Below are 23,579 nucleotides of genomic sequence, written 5' to 3'. Positions count from 1 at the left end.
CCAAGTGGCAGATGAAGTTGAACTCAGCTTAGTCAGCGGAGACTTAAAGTTGGCATTCCACGTGATCCACAATCTCGGCTGTTGTTCAGGATGCCGTTCATAGCGACTACCTCTTGACTGCTAAGGCCATCCATGTAAATTGAATGACAACATCCTCTCATGCTGGCTGGAACATTATCACAGAGCCCTGAACCACCCTCCAGCTGCCACTTGCTCAAAGCTGGATGATTTGGCCGCCACTGTGGTTTCGGACCCAGACACTTGTACTGACGCACCAATGTTAGATGATGTGAAGTGCGGTATCTGAAAACTGAAAAACAGACTCGCAGCTGGCACTGATGGCATTCCCGCAGAGCTGCTAAAATGTGCTATTAACCCTGTAGCAGAACAACTTCTGGCCTATCTTTCCCCTGAGAACTGGAGAACTGGAACCTTGCCATCTGCCTGGAAGGAGAGTATTGTGATCTCTCACTTTGTAAGGGCAAGGGACCGCACAGTGAATGTGAGAGCTACAGGCCAATCACCTTGTTTTCCATGCTAGGGAAGGTGTTTACGCATGTTCTCCTGGCGTGTTTGGAGCCCCTGATGCATCAGAAGCATTGCCCCCAACTTTTTAACAATCAGTATACATTATTCATCCACATATGCTTTTTCTTACTGCAAAATTTGTGAGGGTGTGGAGAGCTTACAGTAAGTGGTGCAGTGCTTCTGTGGTTCCTCTCCAATTTAGGGCATTTGCAGTGTGCCATCTCAGTCCTGCAGTTCTGGCAGCTTGTACCAAAATCAAACTGAACACTTAAGTCTTTCAACCTCTAAAGAGCATATATAACATAATTCCATTAAAACTGAATTTTATCTGAATTCTTTGTGTTCTGCCTTGCCAAAACGACTAATTTAATAGACTATAGAAGAGTAACAGGATAAAGTAATGTAGAGTAAATGTATTATGTCTTTGTCATTGACATCCACCCCACTGAGGCATCCTACCAGCAAATGGCCAGAATTTTCAAACTGAGGTGTTTAAAGTTAGGTTGCTAAATCCATAGTAGGGTTGATAGGCCAAGATTTTCAAATTTGAGTACCTCAACTTTGGAGGGTAGCATCAGGCTCTTAAGTTTGAAAACACTGTCCTCAGTATTTATCTATGCATTTTTAAAACTAACTTTAGACATCCAATTTGAAACTTTTACCCTATATGTTAGGTTTGGCCAAACTCTGGCTTGCACAGCCACATGCAGCTCTTTTACAGTTAAAGTGTGGCTCGCGGAGACCCCCACTCCCCCTCTCATTTTCCACCTACCAGAGTGAAGGGGGGAAGCTCAGGACCTCCGCCTTGCAGCGGGGTGGTGGGGTAGGGGCTTCTGCCCAGTGGGAAGGAAGGTCTCAAGGCTTCAGCCCCGTGGGATGCACCTGCCAGTGCTCGGGGCTTCAGCAGGAGTAGGGCTGAAGCTCCAAGTTCTATCAGCCACCTCCCACAAGGCTGAAGCCCTGAGCCAGGCAGGTGCACCCAGGCTCTCGAATTTCTGAAGATTGTCATATGCAGCTCAGAGGGTCAGTAAATTTGGCCACCCCTGCTATGTGTCCAGAGAGAATCACTTGATGGTACTGCTGAATTACAGTTTACTAGATTACAGCAGTTTGGTGACCAGTATCCTACAGATTTACTAACACATTAGCTTAGTTGCCTACCACAAGCAAACCTTGTTGATGTCTCCTATTGTAGAGTGTTATCTTATTCTATACAGCATATAGATTTTTTTCCCTCCCTCCCATATGGGATGCTAATTTACCTATCCATGGGCCTAGAATTTGCCTGGTTTCCTCACCCTTAGACACATTCATTCTGTTTTTTAAAGACTAAAATATGAAATATTACTATTATTGTTAGCTGACTCACACATTGAGCAAGGTAATACCATTTTAGTTAGCTGAGATTAAATGTTACCGCTTAATTTTCTTGTTATATCAAATTTATTTTACTTTGAGTCAAGGCGGTTGTAGATAAATAATCCTTTTCCCAATAAGCACCTAATATCTATATTCTAATTGGATATTAGGAAGGCAGTACTTGAAATAAAATAAATGACAGTGTTGTGTTTATTTTCTGATGTAGTTAAAGGTACGTCAGTCTTTCCATTGTCCAGGAAAAAGCTCTTACAAACTAGAGATAATTTATGACACAAAGACTGCACATTTATTAGATAAATGACAGCAATATTAATATGAGAAAAAGGGAGGACTGGATATAATGCAGCAAACAGTGGTTGTAGTCACTCAGAGTGACTATTAGCCACCCTTTATTCTGACTAGTTGATTCTAAGTCAAAACCACTACCCATCCAGCCTGGACCATAAAAACACACTCTCCATTCCCAATGAGAAGGTTCAGGTCACTACTGAGCCATTGAGTCCCACAAGTTCTGGGAGAGAGCTCTCCCTCCCTCGCTTTGCAGGAGATTAAATTTATGTCCATCTTCAAAGTTACAATATAACATTCAGAAATATGTGGAAATCCAAATGAGATTCTGCATTGACCTGAACAATAAAGAAACCTAGGGTTAGTTGGCATAATAACAGTGATGCATGCTCCAATTCAACACCGATATCATAGTGTGAGGAAAAGAGCTGAATGCTTGGCTTAAGCCCCTGCCCCAGCATGTGGGTGGGAGAGAAAACACAGCTGCAGCAGGAGGAGAGACTGAATGGCCATTTGCTTATCCCTTAGCTCAGTCTTAAAGAAGAGGTAGGCACCACTCCCCTACTCTTACAAATAAGAGGGCTCCATAGACCAACCTATGCCTTGGTCCAACACAAATCTGATCCACAATTGCTTGGGAGAGGCAAGGAGCCCTTCATTCTTGGAAATTCCTAGCAAATCGTGCCCAGCCTGCCACTGCCCTACAATTCTGTTTGAAAGGGAGTAGGGGAAGGGGTACTTCTGGATGATAAATTATATAAATCTTTGTTTTGAGGACTTTTCAGTCTGCCCATAGAAGTACATTCTAGGCTTGCAGAGACGGTCATGGTATAGGAAATTTAAACAAAAAAATTCTGGCCTTCTGAGTTGTAAGCTTTTTTTTAACAATTTAATATGTTTTTTACAGCCAGTGATAATCCATCCATATATATGAACTTTTGGAGACTTTTAATCCTTTTGGTAAACTCATTTAGCAGAGTTACTTTATATTATATTTATATTATTGTAGAGAACCTGCTTCCTAGAAATATCTGGTCCATTTCCACCCTGAGGGAATAAATTATTTTAAGACTGAAATAATATGATATATGTCTGTGGCCTCCTTTGGCTTCAGTTAAAATAAATAAATAGGGTGTCCCCCACCACACAACTCCATGATCAAATTAGAATTCATACTCTAAATATCCCCAGCCCTGAGAAGAATTTGGCTGGCAGAGACAAGGAGATAACCATGTATTGCCTGTGTTCTGTTACACTACTTACTTAAATGTAATGGTACTCTGGAAACCTGTCTGTCATTTCTGACTAAAATGGTCAGTCCATTTTTTCTGAGTTTATGTATTATTATTTATTTTATTTTATTTCAGTACATCTGACCTTCATCTCTTCTGCTCCAGTTACAGGCTCAGTCCTATCAAACAAATTATATGAGAGTAAACTGGGTGCTGCAATGCATTAAGTGACAATATCTGATATGACCCAAAGAGGGCCAATCTACAGAAAGCAGCCCCCGCCTGGGGCTTAGTAGAAACATAGCCTTTCCACACATATATTTATTACCTAACATTTTCCTCTAACGAGGTGCACATACAACTTCTTGTCTTCTCCATTTTCCCCTGTCCTTCTGGAGTATATTTTCCTCTTTCTGTTGATCTAACTTTATCTATTGTTCATGTGTGGGTTTTAGAATCAGTAGAATACGTGGTTTACAGATATTTCCCTCATTGTTCTCATTCAGAATATATTGTTTTCAGGCTGTTTTCTGAGCTTCCATAGATTAAGCAATTCTGTCATGTCATCAGGAAAAATGTCAGATTGGCTTTGCTTTCTTTTTCTCCTCCTTTGTTTCTCTTTTTAAATCTTCTTCTCTCCTTTATTTTCACAAAGCATGGCCGAATCCAAAACTGATATTGCAGGCGATGAGGTTGGAGGGTAGATTGTGAGGTGATGCAAATATATTCCAAATTTGACTTCAATACCTCTATGACAGTTTGCATCAAATGAGAATCTATTCCCTTCTTGGATATAATAGGTGTCATTGGTTGGCCATTCTGCATTGCTTAATTCAACTTGGTTTGAACAAGAAGGTCTGGTGACTCTTGCCTGTCTGGAGAAAGAGTAATCAGGGTCCTTAATTTACAGTTGTGTTAAGAAGAAAATCAGGCCCATTGTTTAGGCTTTTGGTTTATAACTAACGAACGAGGACAACACTATGTCATTTCATACATGGTTTCCATTCAGCATGTTAGCTTTGCAACAGTACAGGCTGGAGGGCTTTCTTTTTAAAATTTTAGATTATATGGTGCAGACACATTTTGAGGCAAAGGTTGAATTTGTGTGCAGTACTGTAGCTCTGGAAAGCAGAGACCCAGAACAGTAATACAAATTTTGTCTTAGACACTTATTGGTAAACATAATACAATAATGATACAAAACTCTGTGGGTCAGATTTTCAAAAGAGCTCTGCACCCAAAAACTACCATTTCGGCACCTGTATAAAGGGGACAGATTTCAAAAAGTGCTTATTGAGAACAATGGAAGCTGTTGGTTGCTGAACATTTTTTTTAAACTGGATACTTAAATTAAGCTAAGCTCTTGAAAAGTCTGGCTCGGTGGAGAGGGTGCTGACCACTTCTGAAAATCAGTCCCTAAAGCTTAATACATTGTTACAGGGGTTTCAAAAGTTCTTGCTCAGGCAAAATTACCCACTAAAGTCAAAATTCACTTTAAAGACAATCGTTTTGCCTCAGTAAGGGTTTTAAGATTGTTCTGTGCCACTTACTGAAGAATACTGTAGGAAATCCCAAATGTAAATCTAGTATCAACCTGAAAATACAGTACTTAGGCACAATACATTTAACATTTATACCAATCTACAGAGTTTGGAAAGCAGCCAAAGAGTTCCAGATTTTTGACTCTACTTTTTAAAAAATTTGCGTTGTTTATTTTTAATTACAACTCATGACATCAAGGCAACAAAAGTGTGAAAAACTGTAACAGCAGAATATATGGGGGGAAAAGATAAGCTATGACTAAAGTGTATATTTAAATAGGTTTTAATGCTTTGAAATAAAATAAGTTTACCATGAAAATTGAATATGCTGTGGCAAACACAGCTTTATTGTTCTGTACCTGAACAATAAGATTAGGAATATTTTCAAAGAAAGGCATTTTGTTGTTGTTGCTGTTGACATTCACAAAATACTATAGCTATTATTTATATCGGTATTTAAGCAAGCTGAAATTCATATTCTTGGAAAGCCACAATCAGCTCTCATTTTTTGCGATGAGCAACAGGCAACTAACTCAGTTTAACTCAATCAGGGCAGTTTTTTCTGTTGTGTGCTGCAATTTTGTTTGTTGTTATGATGAAAGGCATCAGCTGGCTGGCCAACTAGTCTCAAATACTTTCCCCAGAACAAAATTGCATTCATAGTGTAACTTGAATAATCCTTAAATGTTGGAAAACACTGATGATGCTTGTCACACTGTCTGGAGTAGCTCACAACTCTGAATACTTACCTCAGGGCAGACCGTCAGACAACTTTCAGGGCAGACACCCCAAACTGGTGGGGTGTTCTATAATTATATTTCACCAAGCCAGTAACAAATGTGAGCTCCTGGATCTCTGTACCAGTCTTAACATGGAGTCACAGACAGTCCCCTTGGACTTTCCAGTCTCTCTTGCCACCCAGACAAACTGAACTTTGTGATGAAAGGTTATTAAAATCAGAAATCACATCATCAGGTTGCTTCCAGTCCCAAGGGACCAGCCACTTACCCCAGATCAATTGGTACTCCAGATCTTACACCAAAGACAACACTGGCAGCCAAATCTATAATAAACTAACTATGGATTTATTAACTTAGAAAAGAAATGAGAGTTACTGAGAGTTTAAAGCAGGTAAAATATAAAAATAAGTAAAATCACAGTTAATAACTCCAAAGGGTGGTGGTGATGTACTAAACTGCCAGTCTCCCAAAAGTCTTTCAGCGCTACCCAATAATAACTCTAGCACCATAGAAAATGAGGGTTGGAAGGGACCTCAGGAGGTCATGTAGTCCAACCCCCTGCTCAAAGCAGGACCGATCCCCAATTAAATCATCCCAGCCAGGGCTTTGTCAAGCCGAGCCTTAAAAAACTCTAAGGGAGGAGATTCCACCACCTCCCTAGGTAACCTATTCCAGTGCTTCACCACCCTCCTAGTGAAAAAGCTTTTCCTAATATCCAACCTAAACCTCCCCCACTGCAACTTGAGACCATTACTCTTCATTCTTTCATCTGCTACCACTGAGAACAGTCTAGATCCATCCTATTTGGAACCCCCTTTCAGGTAGTTGAAAGCAGCTATCAAATCCTCCTCATTCTTCTCTTCTGCAGACTAAATAATTCCAGTTCTCTCAGCCTCTCCTCATAAATCATGTGCTGCAGCCCCCTAATCATTTTTGTTGCCCTCCTCTGGATTCTTTCCAATTTTTCCACATCCTTCTTGTAGTGTGGGGCCCAAAACTGAACACACTACTCCAGATGAGGCCTCACCAATGCCGAATAGAGGGGAATGATCATGTCCCTCAATCTGCTAGCAATGCTCCTACTTATACAGCCCAAAATGACATTAGCCTTCTTGGCAACAAGGGCACACTGTTGACTCATATCCAGCTTCTCATCCACTGTAACCCCTATTTTCTGCAGAACTGCTGCCTAGCCACCTGGTCCCTAGTCTGTAGCGGTGCATGGGATTCTTCCGTCCTAAGTGCAAGATTCTGCAGTTGTCCTTGTTGAACCTTATCAGATTTCTTTTGGCCCAATCCTCTAATTTGTCTAGGTCCCTCTGTATCGTATCCCTACACTCCAGTGTATCTACCACTCCTCCCAGTTTAGTGTATGTCTTCTGATCTGTCTTCTCATTCAGTTATTCTGTCCCGTTTGAATCCAAACAGTTCAGAGATATAGGATCTTTCCTTGAATCCATATTTATAGTATCTTCACAAAGAAAGAAGTATCTCTACCCATGTGGGCTTTTTCTTTGATGAGGGTAAGTGAGGGATGCACTTAGACTTTTGACCTCTGACTATATGCATGATGGCTAACTGCTTTGAAATTAGCATTTTCTGTTGAAGTCCTTAAGTCCTTCATTAGCATTTCACAAGATTTCTTTGATGGGTAATTTAGTAACAAGGGTATTTACCATACAAATGTTTGTTATTGTATCACGACAAAAACAGATAAGTAGAAGCAATACCAGTAAAATTCCACTTGTTTTCATAAAAAGAAAAGGAGTACTTGTGGCACCTTAGAGACTAACCAATTTATTTGAGCATAAGCTTTCATGAGCTACAGCTCACTTCATCAGATGCACATGGAAAATACAGTGAGGAGATTTATATACACACAGAACATGAAAAAATGGGTGTTATCATACACACTGTAAGGAGAGGTTTCAGAGTAACAGCCGTGTTAGTCTGTATTCGCAAAAAGAAAAGGAGTACTTGTGGCACCTTAGAGACTAACCAATTTATTTGAGCATGAGCTTTCATGAGCTACAGCTCACTTCATCGGATGCATACTGTGGAAACATCCGATGAAGTGAGCTGTAGCTCACGAAAGCTCATGCTCAAATAAATTGGTTAGTCTCTAAGGTGCCACAAGTACTCCTTTTCTTTTTACTGTAAGGAGAGTGATCACTTAAGATGAGCTATAACCAGCAGGAGAGCGGGCGGGGATGGGGGGAGAAAACCTTTTGTAGTTATAATCAAGGTGGGCCATTTCCAGCAGTTAACAAGAATGTCTGAGGAACACACATGAATACACACGTATACATCTAACCTTTACTTAGATCTACACAAGTGAATTGACCTGAATACACTCTAGCATGACATGGTCAGCCAGTGTCACAATATTATAACACCATCAAAGGCATGAGAAATTTTCTGTATCATTCTCATGAGCTGTTTGGAATCTCCTGCTCCAGGTGACTAAAGGGGGCTGTGTTTCAATGATATTTGAAACATCACAAAATATGTTGAGTTTTGTTAAAATTAAAACTCAGCCCAAGTTAAAAAAAACAGTTGAGGGAACCTGGCCTGCCTCATAGATTTACATGGGTGGTTTCAGTTGAATTTCAATTTTTGTGTCCATCTGAAACTCAAACACATGCAGTGCAAATACACATAGATGAGGAATGAGATAAATTGAAAGGAATTCTGTAAACTACAGAGTTTTGCACAGTTTTAATGATAATCTAGGATTGAATATATGAAGAAAAATTTAGATTTCAATTCTGACCATAAATGTCAGCGAAACTAATAGAATCATAGGACTGGAAGGGACCTCGAGAGGTCATCTAGTCCAGTCCCCTGCACTCATGGCAGGACTAAGTATTATCTAGTCCACCCCTGACAGGTGTTTGCCTAACCTGCTCTTAAAAATCTCCAATGATGGAGATTCCACAACCTCCCTAGTCAATTTATTCCAATACTTAACCACCCTGCCAGGAAGTTTTTCCTAATGTCCAACCTCAGCCGCCCTTGATGCAATTTAAGCTCATTGCTTCTTGTCCTATCTTCAGAGGTTAAGGAGAACAATTTTTCACCCTCCTCCTTGTAACAACATTTTATGTACTTGTTATCCTGTTCCCTCTCCGATTTCTCTTCTCCAGACTAGACAATCCCATTTTTTTCAGTCTTCTGTCATAGGTCATTTTTGTTGCTCTTCTCTGGACTTTCTCCAATTTGTCCACATCTTTACTGAAATGTGGGGCCCAGAATTGAACACAATACTTCTATTGAGGCCCAATCAGGGTGGAGTAGAGCGGATGAATGACTTCCCTGTGTCTTGCTTATAAGACTCCTGCTAATACATCCCAGAATGATTGTTTGTCTTTTTTACAACAGTTTCACACTATTGACTGGTATTTAGCTTGTGATCCACTATGACCCCCAGATCCCTTTCTGCAGTATTCCTTCTTAGACAGTCATTTCCCGTTTTGTATGTGTGCAACTGATTTTTCCTTCCTAAGAGCATTTGTCCATATTGAATTTCATCCTATTTACTTCAGATAATTTCTCTGGTTTGTCCAGATCATTTTGAATTTTAATCCTATTCTCCAAAGCACTTGCCAAGCCTCCCAGCTTGGTATCATCCGCAAACTTTAGAAGTGTACTCTGTATGCCATTATCTAAATCATTGATGAAGATATTGAACAGAGCCAGACCCAGAACCGATCCCTGGAGGACCCCACTCATTATGTCCTTCCAGCATGACTGTGAACCACTGATAACTACTCTCTGGGAATAGTTTTCCAACCAATTTTGCAACCACCTTCTAGTAGCTCCATCTAAGTTGTATTTCCGTAAACCATGCTCAAAATGTGATGTGACATAAGCAAGTTTGCATCAGTGTTGTGACACACACAGCCTGCACATTCTCATGGTGTATATTGAACCTTCACTTGCAACATTTGGATTCAGTTCAGCAGAATCTTACAGGGCAGAAAGGTTTTCAAATGGTTTGTCCAGCCTTAGTGATTTGTAGGCTCATTTGATGCCTTAATGACATGTAGATTGTTGCATGCTTGACCTCAAATGGGTCTGAAATCCATGATGTCAAGATCTAACGGATTTGTGAAACAATAGGATGTTGCTCACACAATGATACATGGTTATATATTATACAGCTCTTTAAGTTTTGTTGTAGCCACTGCAAAAATTTAGTTGCTGATTAATTTCTGATACTTGTACATTCCTGACTTGCTTTCTTTTTGGACCATTTCTCACTGCTTCAGAGAGTCTATGGTATCTGCTAAGAATGTATATATAGAATAGTTTTAGTTATTAATACAGTCTCCATGGAAAAAGTCACTCTTATTTAAAAATACATATATTTTAAAAAGTGAATTTAGTGCTGACAATTTGTCATATATTGACAAATTGTAACCTTCTCTAGTCTCAAACCAGGAACAGCATAAGTAGCAGTCAGTATACTATTTTAAAGAGACTTCTTCTCAGGCTTGTCTCCCTTAGGAATTTTTTACTAAAGTCTCCCACTATTGTTACCACTGAGTTGGATTTATCATCATTTTAGGCACCTGTGATTTACAGGCTTCCTCTGAGCATAAATAGATGATAGTACCTAAAACACCAATGGATGCCTGGAACCCTGTTTACCCTGAACCTGTGGTAGCAACAGTGGGGAAATATTTAACAGAAATGCCAGGGGAAGACACCACCTAAGTGGAGAAAAATAGTTTAGCCTCCATGATGAGACTGTCATCACATGGACCAATTAACGTCCTTTGGAATACTGGTAGTTGTAACATAAACACCTATTGTTTAGTTACTTCGATGGGAAAAACTTTTAATCAGTATTGACCTGAGATAGATTTGAACTAGAGCCCTAGAGGTGACAGTTTGGATCCCAGTCTGGATCCCATCCCTTGAGCCATTGAAACAGCTACTAGATGTGTGGAGTATCGATTTTTCAGAACTCAGTACTTTGACATCTATACTTTCCTTTTTTTTTTGCTTATTTGTTTGTTAACATTCCTAAGTTTAGAACACATCATAGAGTAACTTATTTCAAATGTGTGTTGTGAAGGTGTTTGCATTAGATGCAAAATGAGTGTTTCAAGCCATGATTTTTAACTCTTCTCATCTTCTAAAGATATAGGTGTTTAAAAAATAACAAAAATAACAAAAACCAAAGAAAAACCCTTAGCCCTTTCCTCCTGAATTTTCTTAGCCTCATGTCCTAAGATGTATTTAGGAGCACATACTTATGGTATCTGAGGAAAAAGACATGGTTTATCTTGGGAAACGTTGCTCAATCTTAACTATGATGATGCTCTCAGGCTCACTCTTACAATTACACAGACAGGTTTTGTAATTAGAAAAGTAAAAAGTGCTAAGAAGCTAGTAGAAGCTAGTAGTAGTAGTGTGTGCATGAAATACAGCTAAAAACTTGCATTGAGATCATAAAGGCTTGCCATCCATGACCGGGATGTTTGAGGTGTGCTGTACACTGATCATAAAGCTTGTTATTCAGCATAGACTGATCCCATCTGGAGGAAAACTGCATTTGAAATGCTGTAGTTAGTGACTGTACAGATGAGATGGAACAATGATCGTGAGAGCTCCTTGGCTGCTAACGGTTTGACTTAACTTAGTGAGGAAAAGAAATATAGGCAGCTTTCCTTTCAAAACAAAAGCATAGTGGTCCTTGATGTTATTCAGCAAGGAAAGTTCAGTATGTTTTGGAAGGCCAACAAGGTTTACAAAGGGAGGGGAAGGCTGTTTGGGGAGGTGCTTGGAATATTGCATGCTCACAATACTTTCTTATTTGGGGTGCCTGATGTGTTAGGGTGGATCACATTTGGGGCTGTTGGAAAAGGAAAGATGGTCTTGGGGTAAATGCACCAGAATGGGACTTAGGAGATCTTGCGTTATATTTATGGCTCTACCATAAGTTTCCTGATTGAGCTTTCACAAGTCATGTATGTCCATATGCCTTGGTTCCCCATCAGTGAAATGGAGATAATGCTTGCTGACCTCAGAGTTATGAGAATAATTCCACTGATATTTGTGAGGTGCTCCAATACTACAGTGATTAATTCCATAGAAAATCCTGTAGCTGAAACTTTTCTTCTTTCACTGGACAACTTCAAAAACTGACCTGTCAGCTAAGGAGCTCCCACTCTCATTGTTGAGACTGTGAAATGTATTTTCAGCTGACTAATCAGCCAGGAAAAACCTGACACATATCTATCTAGGTACTCTTATGTATCCAGTTCTATCTATGTACTGCTTGTGTCACTTTTGCTCTCATATGGAGCTCTACTTCTTCCTTCTGCATGTTCCCTCCCATTTCAGATAGCCTGAAGGATCTAGGTTGCCCAGGGCTGGGTTCTTCCAGCCCCAGATTCAGACGGACACACACACTAACAGAGCGCCTGAAAGGACCAGGTTAATCAGCACTCCCAAGCTGACCCCTTATATGCCCCTGGACTCAGCAGGCTGGATTGAGCTGCACTTCCAAGCTGCTACCCTCAGATGGCCCAGGTTCAGCACGTCCCTATCCCCACTTTCATGTTACAATTGTTCTGGTAGTAACCCACTTGATGAGCAAAAAACCCACAGGATTTTTGGGTGCTGCAGGGATATTTAGCTTAGGTATGAGGAGTGTTGCTGCAGAGCAAATGAGGAAGCCAAAAACACCCACGAGGGATTGGGAGAGAGAGAGAGAGAAGCAACCAGCTTAACTACAAAAGTTATTCATTGCCAAGTAATAACCATACAAGGGGAGACAAACAAACAAACAGTTATAATATTAAATCTAACTTAAATTTGATTATAAAAGTCAGGTTTAGAAAAATATAACTGATCACACAAGTCAGGGTCAGAGAGAGGGAGAGAGAGAGAGAGATCGGTTCTCACCACACTGCGAAGCTTGAATCGATCGGGATTCCCAGGTGGTGGTGGTAGCTGAAGGTCCGGAATGCTGCAGACAGGCAGAGCCCCCAGCACAATCAGTCAGGAGAAGACTAAGTCCCCATGGAACTGATGCAGATATTGTTTTTTTGTAGGGAAAGAACAATGGTTCAAGGAAGAACACGGGATTTGTTTATGGGTAAACTGATGGCTCAAGGGAATATACCAAAGTTGTCTTGTTCCAGCTAGACAATAGGAACTGACCATTCCTGGCTATAGGCAGTGTTCCTTCGAGGGAGCTCGCAATGCAATTAGGCACCTTCAGTATTTTCTATACCAACTAGAATTGGTCTGATAACTACTGAGCTGGGTGTGTGCAGGCGTGGGTTCATTAACATCTGGAGCAGAGATTCCCCATCATGCAGTGCTTTTCTGGTCCCAGAGTTCAGTGCAGTTCTTGCCTTGGAATCTCTGTTCTCCATTCTGTATGCTAATGGAGAGCCTCCCTGTGCCAACTTTGATGCAAATGCGGCTAGGGGAGTTTCCTTCATCCTGTCACCCTTGTCCAGAGGAGTTTAGGTGTGTCTCTATGTCTTTTCACTGCTTTTTGTAACTCTTTCTTCTGATCAGCTTTGGCTCAAGAAGAGGCTTGGGGGAGGAGGGGGAAAGGTCTTTCATGAGTCAGACAGGCTGGATACTGCGCCCTGGTTCCCCAAGAACACAGATCTGATAGGTAACAAGGAAAAGAATTTCAGTTATATTTGTTTACAATTGAAATGTATTCTGTTCATCTTTAAGGGGAAAAGAATCTGATAGCAATACTGATTACACAGTATGTTCAGAGAATCAACTACAGAGTGAAAGAAGTCATAAGATAAACTAACTGGTATATTTTGATGTAAAAGTTGGCTTAGTCATGAAACACTGAGAGCTAAATTCTCAGCTGGTATAAATTGACAAAGGTCATTGACTTCAATGGAACTACACCACTTTGCACCAGCTGCCATTACAGCATGAGGAACATCTTAAAAGATAAAAAATCAAGCTTATTTGATACTAAATTAAGCAGTAATCCAACGATATGAGTTCAATCAAGCATCTAGGTTTGACCAAGTATGATGAATAAAAAAGGTGGCTGGAGGAGGATATGGATTATCTTGTACAGTTGTTTTCAAATGGCTGATATGAGCAAACACACAATTAATAGTATTATCTCTAGATTTTTCTCCACATCATAATGAATATGGGACCAATGCTGCTCCTATTGACTTTAGTCAAACCACGGCTGGGGGCATTTAGAATCTAAAGGCTTCCAAAGCTCAGCAGTAAGATTGTGAATCTACCCTGGATCCCATCCCATCTCACCTAACCAGTTCACTCAAACTGTCCACTACTATAATTCAGATTTTGAGGGAAGATGTGCTTAGGGTCCTCTCTTGGGATTCTCTAGTTGCCTCCAGTGTCTGAGAATGTCTCATGATACACTTAATATTATGATCATACTGCTTTTATGAAAAACCTCATTCTATTCCATAGGCACTAGCTGGTAAAAGGAGGAGTTTGCATCTTCCAATACTGTGTGACTCATGAGGAATTACTATATCATTTTCTGGTCACATTTCACAAAGTCAGTTTACTTCCTTAGTCAAGAGTTGTTTAAAAATCAAGATTGTTTGTTAACCATTTCAAGTGTATCCTGTGCAAATATTTTGGTCAGATTCCTTAGTCCTGTCCTGTAATTTGAGATAATTTCTAATCTTGGCTCTGACTCACTCTGTTCCATTGAGCAAGACATCTAACCTTAGTCTTCCCCTCTGTAAAATTGTTGTAGTAATCAGCTACTCCACGGATGTGTTCTATAAATCCTAGTTAATCACTGTAATTTCAAAGCTATGTTATAAATGCTAAGTGTTAGTATCATTAAATAGAGAGACAAGGTGGGTGAGCCACACAGAGCTCTTCCTCAGCTATGTGTAGCTCGAAAGCTTGCCTCTCTCACCAGCAGAAGTTGGTCCAGTAAAAGATATTACCTCATCCACCTTGTCTCTCTAGTATCCTCGGACCAACATGTCTACAACAACCCTGCACGCAACAATGGACAGATTATTTAAATGGACTTTTATCATTCTGGCTCTGGAAAGAGTGGGGAAAAGTTTTAAGATACACACACTGATTGTGTAGGTGATATGTTCACACTGTCTGCTGACTTCAATGGATGATTCAATCATCAGTGTTCTGTAGCCTGCTTTTCTTAGCATAGTTCCCGAAGGTTTCTGTTGTTCAAGACAAGATCTGTATGTCATCCCTTTAACATGGCAAGAAACACAGAAAAAGTGCTTTCTGATGGGAGGCTTACTTCACAGATGAGCTCATGGAAACGTCTGAACCTCCACTCTCCTGCATGCCTTCTTCCCTGGGTTGCTGTACGGGGTTAGAAAAAAGCGCCGCAGGAGTCTATTTTTTTTAAAAAGAGAGAACAGAAAAAAAAAAGAGCACTAATCAGCATGTCCTGTGCTCTTCTTTGTAGTCCCAGCGCCGTGTTACGTTTCACCTCCCTGATGGCTCCCAGGAAAGCTGCAGTGACAGTGGTCTAGGAGACCATGAGCCTGTGGGTAGTGGAACCCTGATCTCACATCCTCTCCCTCTGGTTCAGCCACAGGACGAATTCTACGACCAGGCCTCACCGGACAAGAGGACTGAAGCTGATGGCAACTCTGACCCCAACTCTGGTGAGTTGATGTCAAGGCTTTGGTAGTCTTTGGTAGAGGTTTTTGTTTGTTTTGTTTTCCCTTTTCACTTTTTAAAAAATGTTTAAGCCGCAGAGACGTGGAGCATGTGCATGGATATTTAGTCACAGCAGTTCAGAAGATTTTACAGCATGTTAAATTAGTTGCCTGAAATATCATGTCACGATGTTGATTGTAAAAAAGGAACACAACTAAAAAAAAATAGTGCTCATTTGGGAAACATGTATAGACAGACTACATGATGAGTGGAAGAAACAAGAAAGAAGAAAGTTCTAAAAGGTAGCTTGCTTGTCTTTGTTGTCATTTGCAGTGTTGTGTAGTATTTACCTATACACTTTCTTCTTACAATGATGCTTCAGTCTTCATTGTGGGATGGGGTATGTAATCATCCTAAATACCTATTGGAGATCAAAGGAACAATGAATTGTAGGTGAAATTTTTCATTGAACTATGTTAAAAAAAATGGAGCAAATTAGGGTGCATATAGTTATCTGGCTAGTTTGCATATATGTACCACCTCTTTCTAGTAGCTGTCGCACTGAAAACCCTTCCGCTTGCAAAAGTAAATGGAAATTCTCCATTAGCTTGAGAGGTTGGGGAGCTCATGTTTGGCTCTAATGGATGTGAGTTTCATCTACAATGTTCCACATGGGCAGTTTGGCTGGCAACCACCACATCTATATGTCTGGAAAACCATTTTTCCTTTTAATTTTAATTCATTTTTACAGTATATTGGAATTACAATGCTTGCATCCTGCACTATAGATGCAGCTCAGCAAGTGATAATGCGAGAATCATACATCTGAACTGAGGACTCTACAGGTAATTGACTAGAGCTCATTGGGAATTTTTTGACAAAGTGTTTTGTCATTGGAAAATGCTGATTTGTCAAAACCTAAACTTTTCGCAGAAACCTATTCATTTTGACAAAACTTTTGCTGGGAACATTTCTCAGGGGGAGAGAGACAGAGAGACAGACACTCCCTATAATAAACAATAGTTTAATTTAAAGGTGAGATTTGAAGCTGGGCCTCCCATATCATAGGTAAGCATGATAACCACTGGGCTATTGGCTATTCTGGGGTTTATGTAACCTCTGTCTCTCTGTCACATACATGTTTTTGTTGTTGTTGTTTTTTTTCTTCATTAAAACTGTTGAAAGGTCTTGGTCTTGTTCAGCAAAAACAAATTCCCAGAGCTTGACATTTTTCACAAAATGGAAATGTTGTTTTCTGGCCAGCTCAAACTGTGACCTTAAGTCCACAAAAACACAAGGACCTGTAGTAGTATAGTATAGCAGCTAAGAGTGAAAAATGTGTATAGTATATGTAACTGATTAGTTTAAGTGGAATTATCCTGTTAATTCCCTGTCCATGCAAGAGAAGAGTGACATATTTAACTAGAGTAGAGGGCTGTCTTAAGGCTTCATTCATTACCTGTAGGCACTGTAGCATGAGCTTTGCTGATACTGAGTTGTATATCTCTATATAGCACATAGCATAAAAGTCCATCAAACAAAGCTGAGCAAAGAGCAGGATCAGTAAACTCGTACAAAGGTCTTACATGGGAGCGTTCTGCATTTGCGAATAGGTGTCAACTGCACCGTGCAATCATGCAATATTAATTACAAATTGATCTAACTCGCTGAAGTCGGCAGATGTATTTAAAGCTCATATGAATATCTCTATTTTCATGATGTCTGTAACTGATGTGACTATGCAAAATTTAGCCTTTGGGGACACTAAATTCATGGTAAATCTATGAGAAACTAATGGTCAAGCTGTATTGAAGGTTAGTGAGGCATGGGAATATAGCTTCCTATACTAATTATTTTATCAGACTGAATTAAAGCATGCATTTAAATAGTGTCTCATATATCTCATCAGACCTTACAAGCTAAGCAGAGCGTAATAATTTATTTGCAAAGAAGTCACCCCAGGAAACGTAGGTGCATGAGGAAATGGCACTGGTGATTATGTAGATTCCACTCTTAACTCTTGAGTCCTTACTGAGTTATTGCCCAAGCAACCAATGAAGTGGTCACTGTGTGGCTGGAGATGCCTATTTTTTTATTAGGAGATGTGAAATAGAGTTTGTGACAGTTTATGGGCCTGAAAGATCTCACAGCATCTTCACATGAATAGAAGTTCTACCCAGCATTAGGGCAAAATTAGAATGTGAGTTAATTACACTTTGCCTACCTAAATTGCTGATGTTGTGTCAATTGGATATGGTAATCTTTGACACTTCCTGTCTTCATCTGTAGTGTATTATTGCTGTGCAATGTTAAAGAGTTACTGCATTCAACCCTAGAGGTAGTTTGACTTCAGTGGTTGTTGAAGTGATTCCTACTGTAGTGTGCATGGTTAAAAAGCATTGCGAATACTGTGGGATGACAGGTGCAATTATGCAGTGGAAAGGAGGAATCCTTAGTGAGAACCCATATTGTTACATTAATGAAACATATGCATTGGATTAAATCTTTAAAACTACAGAGAAACAGTTAGACATGCTTTGTGATTTCTTTGTAATCCTAATACTTAATTATATCTGTGTTCAAAAGAAAAAAGTGGACCCATTAAGACTTTTGGGGGGGTTTATGTTCCTCTCTCATTCACCACACCCATGATTTACACTGGAACAAAATGCTCAAAAAGAGGGTATAAAATGTTTCCAAATCAGAATGGTCACATTTATATCCACTTTACAGAAAATTCAAGGTGGTGATAAATGAGGGATTTTTAAAAGAAATGTGTAACTTTGATGTTAGTCTGGAGGTGTTATATATGTATATGTACAGACTCTCAAAAAACAAAACTGTGTAATAAGAGTTACAAGTTAGTTTGTTTTATTTTTGAGAGCCAGTCTTTTATATATATAACACCTCAAAAGTAGCATCAAAATTCAATATTTCTTTAATAAAAAGCCTTATTCTCCATTGCCCTTTCTCTTGTGTAATCATAATAGTAAATGACACTATTGTGTATTTATACATAATATAAAGGTGTAATAATGTCATTAATAATGGTTAATGTGTAATAAGAATTGTAGGTAGGTAAATTAGTTTTATGGGTTTTTTTGAAAGACTGCCTGAATATTATATTTTTTCAAAGTTCCTTATTTGTCTTACAACAAATAACACATTTGATTTTGAAACTCCAATTAACTTTTCTCTATTTACAATGTGTCTTTGTTTGTTTTTTTATTTATTTATTCTTTTATTATTTCTCTTCAGAAGGCAATGAGAATAGACTAGGCAATTTCATGATTTTTTTTAGTCAGTATCTAGTATCTAATTTCATGTTAGTGTTCCCGTGCACAAGTACTGCTGCAAATGTAGTGTGGTAAATATTACAGAGCAAGGTTTTGTTGTGCTCTTAAACTGTTTCAACAAAAATGAAAAGAAGAGTGACCATGGGACTATTTGTAATGATTGTCTAATAATTTATCTGTACCAAAAATTACATGTGGGTCCAAACTTGTTCTTCACTGTCCCTTTCAAAGCTAATTCTAATGCAAGGTGCGTTCAGTTTGTTGAAGCAGGATGCTATTTCTGCCTGGAAAGACCTGTTAAATGGTGAGAACCAGTTTGGTGAATGACTTTAATGTTCTTGTGAATGGCGTGTTTTTATTGTTGTAAACCATAAATTTATGTAAATAAAGATGTAGCCATTGTTTCCTGATAGTGGTATGTTGCTGCTTTAATTAAGTTTGGATAGTGGGCAAGGGCCAGGTTTGGACAGCCTGTAATGTTAAAGAATGAGTTAAATATTCTCATAGCCGAATGATCTACTGCATGAGAAACTCACTGTTCTGTTTCCAGCCTATGAAGAGACAAGGGAGTTACAATTACACTAGTCTAATGAAAAGGGCATACACAGCCAGAGAAAATTCTCCCAGCTAATATTAAAGACAGCAGTCTCTCATGCTGGGAGAGACTGAAAGGAAGAGAGATTACAAACACTAGTTCTATTAGCTAAATATTGTCAACATGTTTACTAGGGGAGGGTAGACAGGAGAGGCAGGACAAATAGAAAATAAATAATTAAATCAGCACTTAACCTGTCTACTTTGTGTAGGCTCACATTGTCCAGCCATGCCAGGAAAAAAAAAGAGGAGGCAATGGATTTAGTTTAATTACTCTGCAGTTTTATTCACTTAAGATATCTGGGACTAACCAGCCACAAATTGTACAGTGCAGGTCACCATACGTTCCGTAATCATTTCCACATAATCCCCAGCCTGGTCCCAGCCATCCCATATTCTTGAAGCTTTCATCCAATCCACCTATAGGTCTTTGCCATCTCAGACTTCTAATATCAATGTTAATTGACCATTAAACAACTATAAAGTTCACCTTTCACTTGATGCATCGGTATATCCCAAGGTTGACCTATTTTATCAGAACTCTTTATCAGTGAGCAATATATTGTGGGCTGAAAAACTGCATCCTTCCATACATTTGCACAAGCTCTGTGGCATTATTACATGTTAGTAACAACAACTAATTCAAATTAATTATAGAACAACAAGAGTCATGACTGAGATGACTTAATTTCACACACAACATTAATTTGTAAAATGTTATCATTCTTAAACACAGTTGTGAACAACCATGGAAAATGACACCATGTTGACCACGACTTAGTGGTCAATGTAGACAGGACAAATTGAAATCAGCATGTAATATAAGCCAATTGTTTGCAACTATCTTGAAACACAGTAAAATGAAGTATTATGTGTAAGCCCAAAGAGGAAGTAGAACACGGATTTGTGATTACTGCATTGAGAATATATAATTAAAAAGAGAAAAATAATGAAAATAAAAGGGAAACTATAATTGCCATAAAAGAAGCAGCAGAGCTTTGAAAGGAATTTGCAAAAATAGAGGTTTAAAAATTAGTTGGCCACATTTTGATTTCTGGTGTATGTATTTTTGACCCAACCTGTTTCTAAATGAAGAATATTTTTGTATTTAAAAGTCTATTCATTTCATTTCTCACTCTTCCTAAGAAAGCTATTAAAAGAGCAAATAGTTCCAAAGGTTTCAGTTGTTGCCAGATTTTATCTCTTAGTATGTCAGATACGAACCTGCAAAACCACCAAATTGCCCTAAAATCTAGTAGAAATTGCATATTACCAACATGACTTTATTGCATCTCTTCTGCTTGCTTTGTGGCTTTTTCATGTGTTTATTACAAAGTGTAATGTTAACAGAAACATCCTGTTTTATGACCTGTTGACATTAAGAGAAGAATTTGCTGTATTTTAATCTGGAATGTTTCTTCTGTAGTTCAGCAGACAGGTGCTCAGTGTTGTTTTCTTGTTAGTTCAGTTTTGATTTTCATCAGCATTAAATGAGCCCTTGTTAGTTAAGGATCCTGCTTTCACTGCTCTTTTAGCAAAGGCTGCTGAGCACTATCATTTAAACTGGAAATGTTAACCCATCTAATGGTTACATTCAATATAGCTAACAGTATGATAGAACTGTATGTAGGAAAAATGTGCCTCCTAGTGTAAAGAAGGTGAAATGTGTACTTTCGTGAACTAGCTTGATGAAATTACATTTTGATAGCTGCAAGCTGTGGATGTGATTCATTCTCCCTCAAAGAGATAAAGAGAAATAGCATATATTTAACCAAGTGTGGGAACTGCTCTGGGGTGAAAGCCTATTATACATTTCAGATGTGCGTGTGTAATAATTCCCGTAGTGTGGAAATAAGTAAGAAGCAAAAAGAAAAAATATTTATGTCCTTCATATATTTGCCTAATTTTTGCCCATAATTAATAAGCAATATAAATAAATGTTACATAGCCCAGAATTATGCTTTCATGTTAGGAAGACTGGGCTTGGGTGAAAAACTGTAACAAACCCTTTGCATTTTAAAGGTTTCACTTCTAAACATAAAAAGAAGAAAGTTGTTTTATAATGCCTGAGGGTATTCAAAATAAAAATACAAATTTGGAAGCAATTCCATGTTCTTGGAAGCAATGTCTAAAATAGCCCAAGTCTGCCATTAATGCTATATCTACAATGCTTTTTATTTCCAGTATATTAAACAATATTTGGATCAGTGTGGCTGATAAAACACGAGCCCCCGCATTTGAATAAACCTAATGCTACAGTTATTTAGTGAAATGATATCAGGGGAATTAAATCGTAATATAATTCCAGTAATAAGCAGGAATATTTCTGTGGCACAGTTCAGAGTTACGGCAAGAGTGTCTTGTATTAAAGTTGGTCATATGACAAGATCCCATGTGGAGAAGCTAATCCTTTCATGCAAAGAACTCTGGTTTACAGTGTTACTATGACAGGGGCCAGTGGATGATAGTGTTTTAACCTTAGTCTGTTCCCACTGTATAATCCTTGCTTTCCTTTACTGCTCCAAAGTTGCTTGTTCCACTTGGCTAGACTGACGTTCATAGTGGAGAATTTACAGTTTAACATGTAGCCAGGGATGCCTCTATGTTAACTTTTTCTCTCCAGATAAATCACTGTCCATAGCTATTTTTGTGTTTCATATTCTGAGAACTAAAAGAAGAACATTTGCCTTTGAGACATTTCCTCCATTTCATTAAACACAAGTTCATACCTCACACAGAATCTTACACTGTCACATTTAGCTACAGGCAAATAGTAGCAAGAGGAACTGGAGTCAAGTTGGGTGAATTAGCCTACTGAACAGCTATAAAATAGACTGAAGACTGGATTCAATCTTAGCACCGTGTATTTGTTTTTTTATTTAAAAAAAAACAACCCTGCGAGGCATGAAATGTATCAACATTTCATTAAGATTTCTACAGCATTCTTGGTTTAGAAAGAAGACACAGAGCAAAATGTTATCCTGTTTTCTTTTCCCTTCTCCCCATGCACCAATTCAGGATGTGTGGAATGTGAGTCAGAATTGAATCTGATCTGTGCAACTCATTACATAACTGTGGGGCAGATATCCAGTGCAGGTACTTCATAGCGGTGGGATACAGAGACCAGATAAATGGCTTGGTAAAGGACTTAAAGGAGGTGTTTGTTAAAGGAGTGCAATGAGGAGGGTAGCCTAGGAGCTTCTATAACTCGCATGGCAGGGAGCCGAGCCCTGTTTCCTTGATAGCCCACCTTAACCCTCATTTGAGAGTGGGCATGGTAAGGTCCCAGCAATACACTGACTGGGGACCAGGATGGAAAAAAAGGGTGGCTGGCAGAAGCCACTGGATAGATATTGAATGAAATAGAGTTTCCTGCACTGTACACTTTTATCGGCTGCGTAGTCCCAGAAATCTAATAATAATGTTGCAGCCTGATTAACCCATATGCAATGACTCCTGTCAGTATAGCTGGCCAATGTCTCCTATGCTAAAAAGCCATCTACACTCAGAAATCTTTTCATTATATAGATTCATAGATTCTTAATGTAAAGTGACCATTTTGATCATCTAATCTGGTCTACTGCATAACACAGGCCAACAAATCTCACACAATAATTTCTGCATCAAGCCCATAATTTCTGTTATAATTACAGAATATTTTCAAAAGCTATCCAGTGTTGAATTAAGGACTTCAAGTGATGAAGAATCTGTCCAAGACTCGGATACTTATAGACAGCGATCAAGTTACCTCTTAACCTTCACTTTGATAAACTAAGCAGACTGCTTCTTAGCCTGACTGTAAGTCAAGTTTTCTAAATGTAGACTCATATTGGTAGCTCTTTTCTGAACATTTTTCCGTTTTTCAACATCCTTTTTAAGTGTGAACTCCAAATCTGGACATTATGTAAGAGGAAAGTGACAAATGCTTCATGCTTAACCACTTAATCATCCCGGCCTTTTATAACTGTCTCAAGGTTAAAATGACATAACCACAATTTCAACTTAAATGCCCACAATAGGGAAAAAAAAACCGCATAAAACCCCTAAAACACAGGCAGTGCTTTCATTGATTTCCTTCTGTACAGATTTTTGTGTTTTGATGTCAGTGGGTATTTCTTCATGCCTCAGCAGCTAAACAAAAAGTCCCTTTACATTAGGATTAAAACAGAGAAACTCAAGTCAATTTTATAGCCATCCCAGTAACTGTTAAAAATTAGAGCAACGAAAGAAAATCACAGTTTCAATGTCAGTTAAGTTTCTTATACTACACACCGTGCTGGAAATCATTTGTAAATAAGGCTAAGATTTTGTCATGGATATTTTTAATAAAAGTCAGGACGGGTC

General features: G+C 38.9%; 1 protein-coding gene across 5 annotated transcripts in view; it reads left to right on the top strand.

The window, feature by feature from the left end:
• Window positions 1–23,579, top strand: part of PCDH9 (protocadherin 9) — an 870,287-nt gene that overhangs the window by 516,264 nt on the left and 330,444 nt on the right. For 2 of the 5 annotated variants that reach the window (XM_074961751.1, XM_074961759.1), the window contains one exon: window positions 15,149–15,350. In XM_074961751.1, coding sequence (XP_074817852.1) covers window positions 15,149–15,350 — 202 coding nt within the window. Of the gene's footprint in view, window positions 1–15,148; window positions 15,351–16,133; window positions 16,191–23,579 lie in introns of all 5 variants that reach the window. The other 3 variants (XM_074961768.1, XM_074961777.1, XM_074961786.1) reach the window with 2 other exon arrangements.

The sequence above is a fragment of the Natator depressus genome, chromosome 1, assembly GCF_965152275.1.
Source record: "Natator depressus isolate rNatDep1 chromosome 1, rNatDep2.hap1, whole genome shotgun sequence".
Taxonomy (NCBI): domain Eukaryota; kingdom Metazoa; phylum Chordata; order Testudines; family Cheloniidae; genus Natator; species Natator depressus.
This window is presented reverse-complemented; position numbering and strand designations above follow the sequence as displayed.